Source organism: Arachis hypogaea, chromosome 7 (assembly GCF_003086295.3).
Source record: "Arachis hypogaea cultivar Tifrunner chromosome 7, arahy.Tifrunner.gnm2.J5K5, whole genome shotgun sequence".
In the NCBI taxonomy this organism is placed as follows: Eukaryota; Viridiplantae; Streptophyta; class Magnoliopsida; order Fabales; family Fabaceae; genus Arachis; species Arachis hypogaea.
The window spans coordinates 65,346,426-65,364,808 of record NC_092042.1 but is presented as its reverse complement, the minus strand read 5'-3'; the positions used below and the strand labels follow the sequence as shown (position 1 = coordinate 65,364,808).

The 18,383-nt window shown below is 36.0% G+C and overlaps 1 protein-coding gene, 1 long non-coding RNA gene and 2 pseudogenes across 2 annotated transcripts; 3 read left to right on the top strand and 1 right to left on the bottom strand.

The window, feature by feature from the left end:
- The first annotated feature begins 293 nt into the window (after nucleotides 1-293).
- LOC112703273 (carbamoyl phosphate synthase arginine-specific large chain, chloroplastic-like) lies at nucleotides 294-5,418 on the top strand (annotated as a pseudogene).
- Nucleotides 5,394-8,887, top strand: LOC140173139 (carbamoyl phosphate synthase arginine-specific large chain, chloroplastic-like; annotated as a pseudogene).
- A 3,185-nt stretch (nucleotides 8,888-12,072) lies between these two features.
- Nucleotides 12,073-12,735, top strand: LOC112701546 (uncharacterized). Its single transcript, XM_025752292.1, has one exon. The coding sequence runs from the start codon at nucleotides 12,073-12,075 to the stop codon at nucleotides 12,733-12,735; it is 663 nt and encodes a 220-aa protein (XP_025608077.1).
- Nucleotides 12,736-13,904: 1,169 nt separating this feature from the next.
- LOC140174242 (uncharacterized) lies at nucleotides 13,905-15,097 on the bottom strand. The gene is made up of 2 exons (XR_011863506.1): nucleotides 14,949-15,097; nucleotides 13,905-14,299 (listed from the first exon to the last, which is right to left on the bottom strand). It is a non-coding gene; the product is annotated as an uncharacterized lncRNA (long non-coding RNA).
- Between the last annotated feature and the right edge of the window lie 3,286 nt (nucleotides 15,098-18,383).

Sequence of the window (18,383 nt, the reverse complement as noted above, 5' to 3'; positions counted from 1 at the left end):
TAATCAGATGCATATCTGAACAAAAAATTGCACAAGAAGAAGTGTCTATTGGAAGTTGGAGACAGCATCCAATATGTGCAAGATTAACATAGTAAAATAAAATTAATCAGGAATATAATTATAACGCTATAGATGCAGGATAATGTAACGGTTCAACAATATGACTAAGATAAGATTGACTTGGTGGTATAATCAATTAATCATAACAGTTTCAATTGCAAAGATTTACTCACTAGACAAACTGTAATTAAATAAGATGAAATGACAATTGTGAGTGGGACTTACCAGGGCAACAAAAGTTGAGCATCCCTATCATGCTAATCACAGAGAATACGCTGCACCCACACTCCACACCCTTACTAAACCTAAACCCTTACTAAACCCTCTTCACCCCTGCGAAAGTAAACCCTCTTCCTCTCTGCGAAAGGGTTGGCTTCATCGCACGCCAAAACCTAAACCCTCTTTCTCTCTGCTAATGGGAATCGGAAGTTGCATTATTCGCCTGGACAATTTCCCTCTTCCCTTCCTCTCCCGTTCCCCTTCCTTCTCTTCCTCCTCTTCTCGCTTTAAAGCACCAAAAGCAACCTTCCAGATCCGCTTCTTTCCCCTTTCCACAATCTATGGCAAAAGAAAATCAATTTTGTGTTCCAACGAACACCGTCACGTGTCTTCCACCGCCGCTGCAGCGGCTGTTGCTGCTCCTGCTCTCGCTGCTGACACTGCGACCAAAGTTGGAAAACGAACAGACATAAAAAAAATTCTGATCCTTGGAGCTGGACCAATCGTCATTGGTCAAGCATGCGAGTTCGATTACAGTGGAACGCAAGCATGCAAGGCTCTCAAAGAAGAAGGGTATGAAGTTATTCTAATAAATTCAAATCCTGCTACTATAATGACTGATCCTGATATGGCTGACAGGACCTATATTACCCCTATGACTCCTGAATTAGTTGAGCAGGTTCTCGAAGCGGAGCGTCCCGACGCCCTGCTTCCCACCATGGGTGGCCAAACTGCCCTCAACCTGGCTGTGGCTCTCTCTGAGAGCGGCGCCTTGGAGAAATACGGTGTGGAATTGATTGGGGCCAAGCTGGAGGCTATTAAGAAGGCCGAAGATAGGGATTTGTTTAAGCAGGCTATGAAGGATATAGGGATTAAGACTCCGCCTTCCGGGATAGGAACCACCATTAGGGAGTGCATGGAAATTGCCAATGAGATTGGCGAGTTTCCATTGATTGTTAGGCCTGCCTTTACGTTAGGTGGAACGGGTGGTGGGATTGCTTACAATAGAGAAGAGTTTGAGGAGATTTGTAAGGCTGGGATTGCTGCTAGTTTAACCAGTCAAGTTTTGATTGAGAAGTCCTTGTTGGGGTGGAAGGAGTATGAGCTTGAGGTTATGAGGGATTTGGCTGACAATGTGGTTATTATATGTTCCATTGAGAATATTGATCCCATGGGAGTTCATACCGGAGACTCAATTACTGTTGCACCTGCACAGACTCTTACCGATAAGGAGTATCAGCGCCTTCGAGATTACTCCATTGCTATAATTAGAGAGATTGGGGTGGAATGTGGGGGATCCAATGTGCAGTTTGCTGTCAACCCTGTGAATGGTGAGGTGATGGTGATCGAGATGAATCCGAGAGTCTCAAGGTCCTTGGCCCTGGCATCGAAGGCTACCGGATTTCCAATAGCAAAAATAGCAGCAAAATTGTCTGTAGGCTATTCACTGGATTAAATTCCAAATGATATAACAAAAAAGACTCCGGCTAGTTTTGAGCCCTCGAAAGATTATGTGGTTACAAAGGTTAGTGACTCGTTGATAATTTCATCATCCATTTTCACTTTTGAATGTAGTTTGGTTGTTGAACATTTACAGCAGAACTAATGTCAATTCTATTGTTGTTGAGGGCTTGTATTTTATTAGTTTCTTTAGCAGCATTATTACACCCCTTATATGCTTGTAGAAAAAGTCTTGGTTGTTGATATTATATTTGAAGTCTTGAATCTTCTTGCCTTGTAATTTATCTTAAAAGTTTTGTTTGCAATAGCTTATAGCGTTGTAATCTGATAAACCAATATTTATGCTAGGTCATCAAATATTAGTATTATCTTGATGAATCATTGACAATATCTATTTTGTTATATGTTTGATAATCTTTATTCAAACTTATTTTTTAATCCCATATGTACTTTTCTCCCATGGTTTTTTATATTTTAGATTCCTCGGTTTGCTTTTGAGAAGTTCCCTGGTTCAAAGCCAATATTGACAACGCAGATGAAGTCTGTTGGTGAGGCAATGGCTATAGGGAGAACCTTCCAAGAGTCCTTTCAAAAAGCTGTCCGCTCACTGGAACACGGATACCCTGGATGGGGTTGTTCGAAAGTGAAAGAGTTGGACTATGACTGGGAACAATTGAAGTACAGTCTTCGAGTTCCTAACCCCGAACGCATCCATGCCATATATGCTGCAATGAAAAAAGGCATGAGCATTGATGAAATTTTCGAGTTGAGTTACATTGACAAATGGTTTCTTACTCAGCTCAAGGAGCTAGTTGATGTGGAAAATTTCTTGATGTCCCACTATTTGTTTGATTTGACGAATGTTAATTTTCATGAGGTTAAGAAAAGAGGGTTTAGTGATAAACAGATAGCATTTGCAACTAAATCTGCTGAAAAGGAAGTTCGGTGCAGGCGATTGTCTCTGGGTGTTACTCCAGCATATAAGCGAGTTGATACCTGTGCTGCAGAATTTGAAGCTAATACTCCTTATATGTATTCCTCTTATGATTTTGAGTGCGAGTCTGCTCCCACTAAAAGAAAGAAGGTTTTAATTTTGGGTGGTGGACCAAATAGAATTGGCCAAGGGATTGAGTTTGACTATTGTTGCTGTCATGCATCCTTTGCTCTTCAGGTGTGTTTTCTTCTATTTTATGTTGATTAGATTCCACATTCAAACATTCTTACTTTACTGGTTGCAAATATGCGGCTCAGAAACCAAGTAAAGAGAAAATATATAACTCTTTTTTATCTCTCTGCCTGCTTTATTTTTTCTTTCTAAAAGTGAAACTGTAAACTTAAGGTGAGAGTAAAATTAATGAATTGCACGAGTTAAGCCTTTGATCTTGATGACATATTGAATTCAAATGTACATTACATGACTTGTCTTTTTTGCTTGGTATGTGTCCTGACTTTCGGTTTGGCATATGCTTTTAAAATGATTAATCTTCCCGTATTCTGTCTCTCTCTATATTTGCAGGATGCAGGATATGAGACAATCATGGTGAATTCAAATCCTGAGACAGTCTCTACAGATTATGACACCAGTGATCGTCTATACTTTGAACCCTTGACCGTTGAAGATGTTTTGAACATTATTGAATTGGAAAGACCTGATGGTATCATTGTGCAATTTGGAGGTCAAACACCATTGAAATTGTCTCTCTCCATACAACAATACCTGGATGAACACAAGCCAGCATGTGCCAGTGGACTTGGTCATGTACGTATATGGGGAACATCCCCTGATTCCATAGATGCCGCTGAGGACAGAGAAAGGTTTAATGTGATGCTCAATGAATTAAAGATTGAACAGCCAAAAGGAGGAATTGCCAGGAGTGAGAAAGATGCACTCGCCATTGCGGCAGAGATTGGATACCCAGTTGTTGTTCGCCCTTCCTATGTTCTGGGAGGTCGAGCAATGGAGATTGTTTATAGTGATGATAAACTTGTGACTTATCTTGAAACTGCTGTTGAGGTGGATCCAGAGCGCCCTGTATTAATTGACAAGTATTTATCTGATGCCATTGAGATTGACGTTGATGCACTGGCTGACTCACATGGCAATGTGGTCATTGGTGGGATAATGGAGCACATTGAACAGGCTGGGGTACATTCTGGTGACTCTGCCTGCTCTATTCCCACAAGAACTGTTCCGTCTTCTTGCTTGGAGACAATCAGATCATGGACTGAAAAATTGGCGAAACGACTGGGTGTCTGTGGGCTCATGAATTGTCAGTATGCAATTAATAATTCAGAGGAGGTATTTTTGCTTGAGGCCAACCCTCGAGCTTCTCGCACCGTTCCATTTGTATCAAAAGCAATAGGTCATCCGTTGGCTAAATACACTTCCCTTGTCATGTCTGGAAAGTCTCTCTATGATATACAGTTTACAAAATAGGTCATTCCTAAATATGTGTCCGTTAAGGAAGCTGTTCTTCCCTTTTCGAAATTCGCAGGCTGTGATGTGCTTCTAAGTCCTGAGATGCGAAGTACTGGTGAGGTCATGGGTATTGACTCTCTGTATAATACTGCATTTGCTAAGGCTCAAATTGCTGCTGGCCAGAAGTTACCAACTTCTGGAATTGTGTTTCTTAGCTTAAATGATTTAACAAAGCGTCACCTTGAGAAGATTGCAAAGACCTTCGTCGAGGCTGGTTTTAAGATTGTTGCTACTTCTGGAACAGCTCATGCTCTTAAATCAGCTAATATCCAAACTGAGCGAGTGCTGAAGATGCATGAAGGTAGGCCTCATGCTGGTGACATGATTGCCAATGGAGACATTCAGCTCATGGTGATAACGAGTTCTGGTGATGCACTTGATCAGATAGATGGTTTAGCTCTGAGAAGAATGGCTTTGGATTACAAGGTTCCTATTGTCACAACGGTTAACGGCGCTATTGCAACTGCTGAAGCAATAAAGAGTTTGAAATCCAATTCTATCAAAATGATTGCTCTACAAGACTTCGTTGAGTGTAAAGAGTCAGAATAGTTTTGCAGCAATCTCTTTCTCTCCTAAGTGGCTATGTGATATATACTAGTAAGGTTCTGTTTTCCCTCTTAGTGAGAATAGTTTTTCCTGTTGGTATTTGTTAAATGAAAATTATCTTATAATTTGGTCATTGTTCATATCTTGCTTTTTTTAATTTTAAATCCAATTAATAAACAATAATTGCTACTGTTGCATGTTTGCATGATATATTGGTTGATTAGGTTGAGCAGGTTCTTGAAGTGAAGCACCCTGACCCTCTGCTTCCCACCATGGGTGGCCAAACCACCCTTAACCTCGTTGTGAAGCTCTCTGAGAGCAGTGCTTGGAGAAAAACGGTGTGGAATTGATTCGGCGAAGCTGGAGACTATTAAGAAGGTTGAGGATAAGGATTTGTTTAAGCAGACTATGAAGAACATAGGGATTAAGACCCTGCTTTCTGGGATAGGAACCATCATTAGGGAGTGTATGGAAATTGCTAATGAGATTGGCGAGTTTTCGCTGATCATTAGGCCTGGCCTGCTTTTATGTTCGGTGGAACAGGTGGTGTGATTGCTTAGAATAGGAAAGAGTTTGAGGAGATTTGCAAGGTTGGAATTGCTGCTAGTTTGACAAGTCAGGTTTTGATTGAGAAGTCCTCGTTGAGGTGAAAGGGGTATGAGCTTGAGTTTATAAGGGACTTGGCTAACAATGTGGTTATTATATGTTCCATTGAGAATATTGATCCCATGGGAGTTCATACCGGTGATTCAATCACTGTTACACCAGCACAGACCCTTACCGATAAGGAGTATCAGCGCAATCGAGATTACTCCATTGCTATAACTAGAGAGATTGGGGTGGAATGTGGGGGATCCAATGTGCAGTTTGCTATCAACCCTATAAATGGTGAGGTGATGGTGATCGAGATGAATCCGAGAGTCTCAAGGTCCTTGGCCCTGGCGTCGAAGGCTACTGGATTTTTGATAGCAAAAATGGCAACAAAGTTGTCTGTAGGGTATTCACTGGATCAAATCCCAAATAATACAACAAAAAAGGACATTGCTGATTATGAGCCCCCCATAGATTATGTGGTTATAAAGGTTAGTGACTCGATGATAATTTCATCATGTATTTTCATTTTTGATTGTAGTTTGGTTGTTGAACATTTATAGTAGAACTAATGTAAATTCTATTGCTGTCCAGGACTTATATTTTATTAGTTTCTTTGGCAGCATTATTACATCCCTTATATGCTTGTAGAACAAGTCTTGGTTGTTGATATTGTATTTTAAGTTCTGAATCTTCGTTCCTTGTAGTTTATCTTGAAGTTTTGTTTGCATCAGCCAATCATAGAGCTGTAATCTGATAAACCAACATTTATACTAGGTTATCAAATATCAGTATTATGTTGATGAATCATTAACAATATCTTTTTTGTTATATGTTTGATAAATTTTATTCAAACTTGTTTCTGAATCTCATGCACTTCTCTCCCATGGCTATTTATATTTCAGATTCCTCGGTTTTCTTTTGATAAATTTCCTGGTTCAAAATCAATATTGACAACAGAGATGAAGTCTGTTGGTAGGCAATGGCTATATGGAGAATCTTCCAAGAGTCCTTTCAAAAAGTTGTCCTGTCACTGGAACACGGATACCCTAGATGGGGTTGTTCAAAAGTGAAAAAGTTGGACTATGACTGGGAATGATTGAAGTATAGTATTCGAGTTCCTAACCCTGAACGCATTCATGCCATATATGCTGCAATGAAAAAAGGCATGAGCATGGATGAAATTTTCGAGCTGAGTTATATTGACTAATGGTTTCTCACTTAGCTCTAGGAGCTAGTTGATGTGGAAAATTTCTTGATGTCCCACAATTTGTCTGACTCGACGAATGTTGATTTCTATGATGTTAAGAAAAGAGGGTTTAGTGATAAACAGATAGCATTTGCAACTAAATCTACTGAGATGGAAGTTCGGTGCAGGCGACTGTCTCTGGGTGTTACTCCAGCATATAAGCGAGTTGATACCTGTGCTGCAGAATTTGAAGCTAATACTCTTTATATGTATTCTTCTTATGATTTTGGGTGTGAGTCAGCTCCCACTAAAAGAAAGAATGTTTTAATTTTGGGTGGGGGACCAAATAGAATTGGTCAAGGGATTGAGTTTGACTATTGCTGCTTGTCATGCATCCTTTGCTCTTAGGAGTTTTCTTCTATTTTATGTTGATTAGATTCCACAGATTTGAATATTCCTGCTTTACTGGTTGCAAATTTGCGTCTCAAAAACGAAGTAAAGACAAAATACATAACTCTTCTTTATCTCTCTACTTGCTTCATTTTTCTCTCTCTAAATGCAAAAAATGTTACCTTAATGTGAGAGTAAATCTGATGAATTGCACGAGTTAAGCCTTTGATCTTGATGAAATATTGAATTCAAATGTTACATTACATGCCTTGTCTTTTGGCTTGGTATGTGTGCTGGCTTTATGTTCTGTCTCTCTCTATATGAGACAATCATGGTGAATTCAAATCCTCAGACAGTCTCTACAAATTAAGACACCAGTGATCGTCTATACTTTGAACTCTTGACCGTTGAAGATGTTTTTGAACATTATTGACTTGGAAAGACCTAATGGTATCATTGTGCAATTTGGAGGTCAAGCACCATTGAAATTGTCTCTCCCCATACAATAATACCTGGATGAACACAAGCCAGCATGTGCCAGTGGGCTTGGTCATGTACACATTTGGAGAATATCCCCTGATTCCATAGGTGCTGCTGAGGACAGAAAAAGGTTTAATGTGATGCTCAATGAATTAAAGATTTAATAGCCAAAGGGAGGAATTTCCAGGAGTGAAAAAGATGCACTCGCCAATGCGACAGAGATTGGATACCCAGTTGTTGTTCGCCCTTCCTATGTTCTGGGAGGTTGAGCAATGGAGATTGTTTATAGTAATGATAAACTTGTGACTTATCTTGAAACTGCTGTTGAGGTGGATCCAGAACCACCTGTAGTAATTGAGAAGTATTTATCTAATGCCATTGAAATTGACGTTGGTGCACTGACTGACTCACATGGCAATATGGTCATTGGTGGGATAATGGAGCACATTGAACAGGCTGGGTACATTCTGGTGACTCTGCCTGCTCTATTCCCACAAGAACTGTTCCATATTCTTGCTTGGAGATAATCACGTGATGGACTGAAAAATTGGCAAAACGACTGGATGTCTGGGTACTCATGAATTGTCAGTATGCAATTATTAATTCAGAGGATTTATTTTTGCTCGAGGCCAGCCCTCGAGCTTCTCACACTGTCCCATTTGTATCAAAAGTAATTGGTCACCCGTTGGCTAAATATGCTTCCCTTCTCATGTCTGGAAAGTCTCTCTGATATACAGTTCACAGAAGAGGTCATTCCTAAATATGTGTGTATCAAGGAAGCTATTCTTCCCTTATCAAAATTCGCAGGCTGTGCTGTGCTTCTAAGTCCTGAGATGCGAAGTACTGGTGAGGTCATGGGTATTGACTCTTTGTATAATACTGCATTTGCTCAGGCTCAAATTGCTTCCAGCCAGAAGTTACCAACTTCTAGTATTGTGTTCCTTAGCTTAAATGATTTAACGAAGCCTCACCTTGAGAAGATAGCAAAGACCTTCGTCGAGGTTGGTTTTAAGACTTGCTACTTCTGGAACGGCTCTTGCTCTTAAATCAGCTAATATCCAAGCTGAGAGAGTGCTGAAGATGCATGAAGGTAGGCCTCATGCTGGTGACATGATTGCCAATGGAGACATTCAGCTAATGGTGATAACGAGTTCTGGTGATGCACTTGATCGGATAGATGGTTTAACTCTGAGAAGGATGGCTTTGGATTACAAGGTTCCTATTGTCACAACGATTAATGGAGCTATAGCAACTACTAAAGCAATAAAGAGTTTGAAGTCCAATTCTATCAAAATAATTGCTCTTCAGGACTTCATTGAGCATAAAGTGTTTTAAATAGTTTTGCAGGCAGCCTCTTTCTCTCTGAACTGTCTGTGTGATAGATACTAGTAAGCTTCTATTTTTCCTCTTAGTATTTGATAGAAGTCAGGATGTGACATATTTTGAACTTGAAATGAATGTACGAATACTTTCGGTTTTATTTAGTTTCATGTGTAATTAAAGTTGCTAAAATGTAGTTCCAACACATCATATCACTATTTATAAAGTAATAAGAATTTTATGCTTTTTAAGGTTTATTATAATTTTTTAGTTTAAAACAATCTCCATAGTTCATACGCTTACTTTCTTTGCCTTTCGAATTAATCTTGAGCAATTTTCTATTGTGCTTGGTAATTTTGGACTGATCTACTTCATTTTCTATTTACTATGGTTAAAATTCACCTGTTGCAGATTATTGTGAGATTGTACATCACATCTTGTTTAATTTGGGAGAATGGCAATTGTATTTGAATTGAGATGCTTTCATTTGTGGAATCAAAATTGACCAAAGCAAATATGAAAGGACATGTAGTATGTTGACCTTGTTTCCAAATCCTTTACTCTTTTTTTTTTTTTATGGTAAAGTTTTTTATTTGTAGTAACTTGGCTTGACTCCTCATAAAAGCAGTTGTCATGTTTTGCAAAAGCTTTTGTTTACATGCTTGATTTCAATTTTTTTATAATTAATCATTTTAGTATATCAACTGTCACACCTAGTGTGATGCCGTTTACCCTTATCATGCGACACACTAAAGTCTCAAACTATAGACTCTGAAGAGTGTGTACATGCCTAAAGGTAATAATTGTGAATGTATAGAATTAATTGTATATTTTTAATCTCTTTTTGTATTCTTCTCGTCTCTTGTATTAATTAATGCAGTTGTTGAATACTTATCCCTGATTTGATGGTTTTAAATTTTGAAGCTATGCCTTTGATTAATGCAATAAAAAAAAAGAATTCAACTTTCAATTAGTATTACTATAAATAGGAATTTTAACTATTCACTATTGTACATTATTAATAATACACTAGCTGGTAACAATAATAATAATCCTTTGAATTTATATGGTCATTATTTACTTGGATGGATTTGTTCAATGAGGTGAACAGTTTTTCACCTAACTTGTGGGCTAATATTAACACTATACATGAATAGGGACACAGAAATATATATATATATATATTTGAACGTGTTCGGTTTGGAAAACCAACCGAAACCAAACCCAAGCCCATAAACAATGATTCCCCAGCCCACTAGCTACTCTAATCCGAATTGAAATTATTTCTCGTGGAGGAATATTGAACCATTTGTGTGTATCTCCATGTAGTGTGTGTGAGTGGGTTATGTGAGTGTGTAATACATGAGTGTAATGCTTAGAATTGGAGGCTGTCCAATCCACTTGACCAAAAAAAAAAAAATTATATTCCCTCCATTGTAGCTAGTAATAAGGCAATTGGATTTCCTTTTTCTTGGTTCGTGTATCTTAACGGAGGAGCCAACACTAAAGACAACTTAGATGCGGAGTACAACGGTCAGAGCAGAGAAGTAAGGCAAGACAGCACAGATGGTCTAAGCCTGAGCCAATGACGAAGATGCTAACACATTTAGACAAACATGTCGTTGAAAACTTGAAGAAGAATTGGCTCAGATTGAGCAGTTAAATTGCTTCTAATAATTCTTCAGCACGGGTTGCTCCGGCAAGCTGGTTCAGTGAAGTGGGTCGCTCTCGGAGTGGTCGTCGTCGTCGCTCCCTGTCTCATCACTTGAACGCCTTCTCGCGTTCGTGCTCGCCAGCAGCAGAAGCAGCTGGTCCTGAGATTGGTCGTCATTGTCGCTTCTTGTTTTGAGTCTCGCCGTCAGCTTTTTTGGCGCAAATTTTCGATTTGGTGAGTTCAAAGCAAATTTTTTGTTCTTTCTTTTTCAGTTTTGTTGCTGTAATTCATCACTGCACTTTGATTTTGTTGCTGAAAGTTGAATTCGTTGTTGAAAATATGACTGAACTAGTTTCTTTCTCGTTGAAAGTCATGATCGACATGAATTTGTTACTGATGAGAGTATAGTTTAACATGGTATTTAAATTTGTAGATTTCAATTAGAAGTATAGTGTGGACGATAGAAGACTTCTATTAATAAAATTTTGAGATTTTAAAAAATTTTCGAGGACTCTTTTGCATTTTACTATGGAGACTCATTGGTTCAAAATGCACATGTGAATACTTAACGGTTATGTTTGTGAGTTAACGTTCCACGTCAGCAATCGACTAACGAAAAGAGACTGTATTATCTAACGGAAATAAACGTTGATGATTATTTTATGTATTTTAAAACTTAAGAGACTAAAATATTCGATTTCAAAAATTTTAGAGATTAATTTAAATAATTACTTTTTATTTTATTATTTGTAAAATTAATTTTTGCTATTAAATTTTTTATAATTTTTATATTTTACTAATTAGGTTTTATATTTTGTTTCACAATTCAACAAATTACAATTTTGAACTAACTTAGTGAATTAAGATAAAGGGAGCCACTTTGATAAAGATGCTTAAAACGTCTTTTTTTAAAGATATTTTTTATTAACTAAAATTTAATACATATAATCGATTAAACTATATTCTTTTTGTTAAAATTACATCAGACAAATTAATTTAGTCGAAAAATCAGTAAACCAAACCTTAAACTGATCTAAATTAATATTTTTTTAATAGAAAATGACTACGATAATTTTATTATAGAAAATAACTAAAATTTTTATTATATATATTTTTTAATTTTAAAAATCCTAAATTCTAACCCTATAACGACACAAAAAAAAATGATTAAAATTTAGGATTATATATATATATATATATATATATATATAATAAAAGTATTTTAGTTATTTTTTATAATAGAAATATTGTAGTTATTTTTTATAAAAAAATATTAATTTAGACTAATTTAAAATATAATATATTAAATTTTTTATCAAATTAATTTATCTAATTTAATTTTAATAAAAATAATATTTTTAATAAATTATATATATTAAATTTTAATTACTTGAAAATATTTTTATAAAGAGACATTTAAATGCTTTTATCCAAGTCCTTCCTAAGATAAAAATTACAAGTTCAGTGTCTTATTTATAAGTCCTAAATTACTGCTAAGTTCTAAATAATAGGACACTGCACTTTATAATACAGAAGGGGGATCGAGAAAAAGGAGAAAGCCAATGAAATATGGTGTAGCCAAGTGTAAAACTAAAACCACTTTTTCAAGTCAAAGGAAACTAGGAAACCCCCCACCCCCTTTTCCATCCCAAATCCACGCTTCAGGCTTCAGGGCTCAGGCTAATGGACAGCAACAAAGACTCATCCGTCAACGACGTCGTTTTACAGATCCTTCTCGTCGTCCTTATGGCCTTCTCCTTCTACTTCATTCACGACGCCCCAAAGAAGCTTTTCTCCACTCTCCGAAACCGCAACCAGGCCCACGTCCAGGCCAATCACCACTTTGTCCGCGGGGCCCAGATCCTCGCCAAGGCCCGGGCATCCCCTTCCCGATCCTCAGCCTCCTCCCTCGCCAAACAGGCCCAGGACGAGGCCCGCCAGGCCATCGCTCTCGACCCTACCGACGCCGCCGCCCATCTCCTCATCGCTCTCGCCCTCGACCTCCGCGGCCTCAGCGCCGCCGCGATCGATTCCCTCGACGCCGCGTTGTCCCCCGCCTTGGCCCGGTCGCTCAGTGACGGCGAGAGGGCCGACGCGCTGGTGAAGCGGGCCGAGCTGAGGATGACGATGGGCCCGGGCCAGCGAGGGCGGGCTGATCCCGCGATGGCGGATCTGCAGGAGGCCCTGAGGATTAGCCCGAAGAACGCGAAGGCGTTGTTTCTGTTGGGAAAGTACTATGAAGGAAAGAAAATGGAGAAAGAAGCTATTGAGGCTTACATGGAGGCTCTGAAGGCGGAGCCACAGTTGCGTAAAGCTCAAGAAGCTCTTCAGAGGTTAGGGTCTTAGTAGTGGTACTGAAATTTTACCCTTTTTTTTTAAGGGTAGTGCTAGGGAGCCAATGGCTTAAATGTACAATGTGTACAATGGGTTAAACCTTTGTTCCATGAATAAAATGAACATCACGAACCCTTGACCTTTCAGATCTAGAACTCTAATACCATGCCATGAACTCACTCATCCCAAAAGCGTAACTTGACAGGACAATGTAACACTAATGATCATATCTCTAATACTTCCTAAACTTCCATTGTACACATTGTACTCTGGAAAGAATATATATTTCTTGCCAAAACAATTGTAATTGGTGTATCTTGAAGATTTAGAATTAGCTGACTGAAACTTGTAACTTCGTGAATTTATGTATCTTGATTTAGAATGAGTTGAAACTTGCAGTTTTGTAAATTTTCACTGCATAGAGGTATTGATAATCAAAGTTTAAAGGTCTGACAGGGTTACATAATACATATGTTTGGAATTTTTTTTAAAAATTGTTCGAATGTTTTAATTCCGTATCAATTATCAAATGAATTTCTAACTGTCTACCAAAAAGACCTAACTTTCATTATATTATCATTTTTAGTTAACTAATTATTTATTATTTCGAGCTGAGAGTGAGCGACATCAATGACCGTTATATAGTAAGACCCTCAAACGCCGGTGCTGCTTGAATGTGAATATCTGATTATCCGTCGAGGAACGTGAACTTTATGTTAAGGAAATAAATTTCTCTAATGTAAAATTGTCAGGAACCTCAAGCTCCGAAAGAGTATATGGAAAGAGGAAGGAAAATAGTGTTACCTAGCTTAAGTTTTAAACAAAGCATACCGAAAACTGTGGCAGATGTGATACATTCGAAATTAAGCTTAATTCACAATAATGGGTGGGTTTACAAGTGTGAGATCTAAGAATTTGGTGCAATGATATAAACTTTAAGATGGGAGATTCTGAAGAAAAGAAAAAGACAGAAGATTCTTCCCATTTTCTTCATTGATGCACACAAATCAAATGAGTTGTATTCAGTTTGAATCGAATTCGTGTTTTTACTTGATTTTTCAATAATATGCAATGTCCAAAACAAGATTAAGATGTCAGAAACCAAGTAAATATAATGCACATGATTTGATTAGGTCACTGAAATAAAGGCTATTCATCCATTAAGAATGTGAGTGAAATGATAGAAGAAAGAAGTCTATGTACTCGTTTATTTGAGCTTACTACAAAAGCCTGACGAAAAAGAAAAAACAAAACCTAACAATTTATCAAGAGAAAGCATACCCTATTTGTGAATAATCTGGATGAAAATGTTACATTATTGGCGAATAAAGATGAGAATTCATTCATTAAAAACCTCAATTCAAGATAAGTCTTCTTCATCAGCAACCACATTTCCTTTTATGCCAATGCTGTCTGTAAAGATCTTGAACCGGTCCCATGCAAGTTCTTCAGTGTGAGACAAAGGAGAAGAGCATATAGGTACCTTGTTGTGTCAATAGAGTGAATGTGTGATCCAATCACTCAGATTCAAACAAGATAGAAGATCAGAAGTTGCATTTCCTCCAAGGCTCCAACCCTGTCAATGAATTCAGTATGTTGAGAAGTTTCTTTCCACTTTATATATCAAATAATGAAATACATTTCACTTTTTTACATCCTAGATGGAATCGACTTTTCAATTTTGTTTTTTTACCAGATTTCATCCGCAATACAAAACTATGTTAAGTTATTAGAAAGTTATAGAGAAAAATAAAAATTCTGAAAGAAAGATTTTGTAATCGGAGACAGACATAACCAGCAATTGCCTCTGTCGCATCTATTGGGTTTCTTGGCAAGCTTATCACCAGACTGCAATTTTCTTGTTGAGGTAACCAAGAATGCAAAAGTGAAAATCAACACAAGGCTTTATGCAAACAAGAAGAAAAGATGCAGAGAAAAGATATCAGATTTATTGGATTTCCTAATTTCATTCAATTTTGAGAAAAATCTCGTTAAAGCTGATCAAACACATTTGGACTATGTTCTAGTATAATGGAAGTATATTTGCCCATTTCAAGGACAAAATTGATAGCATAGCACTACTCCGTAAATGCGAAATGAAAGTTCTTTGTAATTTGTTCCTTCTTGGTCACTTGTAATGCTATTCATTGAGATCCACATATCTATCAAATTAACAAAAGTAGAAGGGATTGGTTTCATAGATAGCTAATACTAAAAGCAATTACCTAATGAAGTAGTACTAGACTACGTTCATCCTTGTAACAAAGATAATGTGTTAGATAATCATATTAGCACGTGGAGATGGTAAGGATCAAAATGGATCAGTAGAACACATGCGCTCTGATTCCTGAAATGCTCATACTTCCAGCTAGGTAATCTGTATACAGAACAGAATTCAAAGGTGATGCAATACCTTACTACCTTAGAGATTAAATGTATTATTGCTGTCACGTTAGGATTTTGACAAATGTCTAAATAAATATTGTTTCATGACAAATATTAATATAAAGCATATCCTGTTTGCTACTGGCACACCTTGGCTTTTGCTACACTATGTTAATTAGTTTAGTTTAGCCTGAGTAGAAGATATTGGGCCAGGGGTATTTGGGCTTTTTTGGTTGTTTTTTGCCATAGTGGGCATTGAATTAGAACTGGGTTCTTTAAACACCGTGACATTATGAGACGGGAATGTTATGTGAGTTTAGTTTAGAGTTTCGTTATGGATTTTGAATGTTGGTGCCAGTGGTTTTATTGTCAAACAACCCTAAATGACAACATATTAAAGCTCAAATATTTAAACCATGCATTCTAAATCATAACATGTATATTCTAATACTATAAATTATATAAACAATTATTTTTATATTCTAAGTCCTACATTAAACTATAACTCAGTAATAATAGTTGTTGGTAATTTATTATAGTTATTATTATTTTTGGTATATTACTCTTACTACTATTATTATTATCTTCAAACATTATTATGAATTTATTGTTATTGTCGATATTATTTTAACTACTTTTAAATATTATTGTTAATTTTTTAATTTTATTAATATTTATTATTATGAAAATAAACAAATATAACTGTAAATAAATTACGTTAACACTATACATTAAAATATTGTAACACTACCAATAAATTATTCTGAAATATGTTTCTTTGTATTTTTTTTGGATTTTTAATTTTTCTTTATATTTTTTTTGTCAGATTTTTTTTGGGACTAGAATCAAGGTTCACAAATTAGACCGATCCAACGCACTTAACCAATATCCTAATCCGTTTCCACCTTTGCTGTCACCTCTAATACTAACAATAGACAAATAACTCTATTGATGTTGAGAAAGGATTCTTACAATACATAACAAAAAATACAAAGATCATTACTTATGGCTACGTTTATTTGATGGGATACAGACACTAATATATAGATACGGTGATACACATTAACTGTTTGTTTGCTAAAACACAAAATTTTGAAAGACATAGTGACACACAAACATAATTAAAATACATGTATTTGGTGTTCTTCAAAATAATGAGACACTGAGACACATTGAATAAGACACAAATATTTACTCTTTAATTTTTAGTAATTTTTTAAAATGACATTCTTATCCCTGGTCTTAATCCATCTTTTTTCTTCTCTTTTTTATTTTCTATTCAAATTCTACCATCCTCCTTTTCTCTCATTTTTTTCTCTTTTTCTCTTTGCTGTTGTCTTTTTCTTTGCCACTGCTATCCCCACTGTCGCCGCACCCTCCTCTCTTTGTCTTCCTCTTCTCACTCTTCTCTCTGCGTCTACTCTACATTCATCATCCCCTCCTTACTCCTTTCTCCGCCTCTGCTCTACCTTTGTTCTCCCTTTCTCACTCCTTTTTCCGCCTCTTCTCCATCATCGTCTTCCCTTTCTCATTTTTCTCTCTGCCTTCTACTCCACATTCGTCCTCCCTTTCTCACTCTTCTCTCTGCGTGATTCAAAGTTTTTCATATCTGTTTTTTTAGATTTGTTTTTTAAATTTGAAAAATAAGAGGAGATTGTTACAACGTGAAAAAAAAAATTTTCTTGGAAAAAGTTTGTTTTTCAAAATGGTTAAATTGAAAAAATGGTTAAATTGATTATTGAAAAAGTTCTTGTTGGAAATAATTTAGATTGATATTGAAGGATGGTGATAGTAAAAACTGGAAAGTAATGGTGGATATAGTCGTAATGATGAAGCATTCGTAATAATATAAGGGTAAATTTGATATTTAGTTTATACAGGTGTGTCTTGTCCAGTATCACCAAAGACAATACAAATTTTGTGGATCTTTGTGAATATGTCTCTTTGGTAGCGTTTGGTGGAGAGACAGAGATAGAAATACTGAAACTGAGAGCCTGAGACTAAGAGACAGGGATTGAAACAAATCTCAGTATTCTGTTTGGTGTAAAATGGGAGACAGGAATTGAAACAAGAATGAAACTCTAATTTAATTTGCACAAAGGGTAAAATTGGAATTAATTAATTGAAATGAAAATATTTTAGGTATAAAATGTTATTAAAGTTTCGTCTCCATCTCTAAAAATTTCAGTCTCCTGTGTCCCTACTTTTTGGAGGTACTGAAATACTGAAATTTTAGAGACAGCGACAGAAATTTTAGTACCAATCTCTAAACTAACAAACACGATACTAAATCTCAGTCTCTCAATCTCTGTCTCAGTACCTGAAAACAAACGCTACCTTTGTGTCTGTGTCCATGTATTTGAAAGACAATAAGCAAACGCAGCCTATATGTCTCATAGTCTAAAACAAAAAATTCATGTACATATAAATAATATTGATAAACAAAGCCTCATTCTAGTCCAAAAAAAAGAATACCAGAAGTTCAAACAAACTTAACTGGCTTGACCCATAATCTACATGATTCTACAAAAAAAAAAATCATTCTTAACTAAGGCCCAGCCTCATGTCACATTAACACTAATAAAATATAGTTCAATCAGGTTTACAAATTAAGTTAGGACATGCGCATAAGGAAACAACAAATACTGTAGTTTGCTAATCATATATAAAAATTATCTTCAGTCTTGTTCACTTTAGACATTTGTCAATAATATATTTTGATAACACATTAATATATGTGTAAAAAATTTTCTTTTTCTACACCATAGAATTCACATTTATAGTCTTGCTCACTTTAGACACTTGTCAATAATATATTTTGATAACACATTAATATATGTGTAAAAAATTTTCTTTTTCTACACCATAGAATTCACATTAAATGTGAGACTAAATGTCAGAGTTGTTCAAGTATCAATTCAACTTGATTTTTATATTATTTTTATTTATGATTATACATGAGTGGTAAAATTTTATTATTTTTTGTTAAGGTGATATCGTCTTTTTTTAAAAGATATGTTTTATTTTATCTATCAATTGTAATATATATTTTAAATTTAAATTAGTCTATTTTTCATAAAAATAAAAATAATACTCTAAAAAATACTTTATTGAAATTATTTTTTGGGTAACAAAGATTGATCTCTATAGCAAAGTTTTAGAAATTAAGTTGGACGGAAAAATTTCTAATTTTTAAATAGAGGTGCACATTATCAGATCGAGTTTAATTAGACATGAATTCGATCATAGTATTTTACCGAGTTTATTGTAAAGGA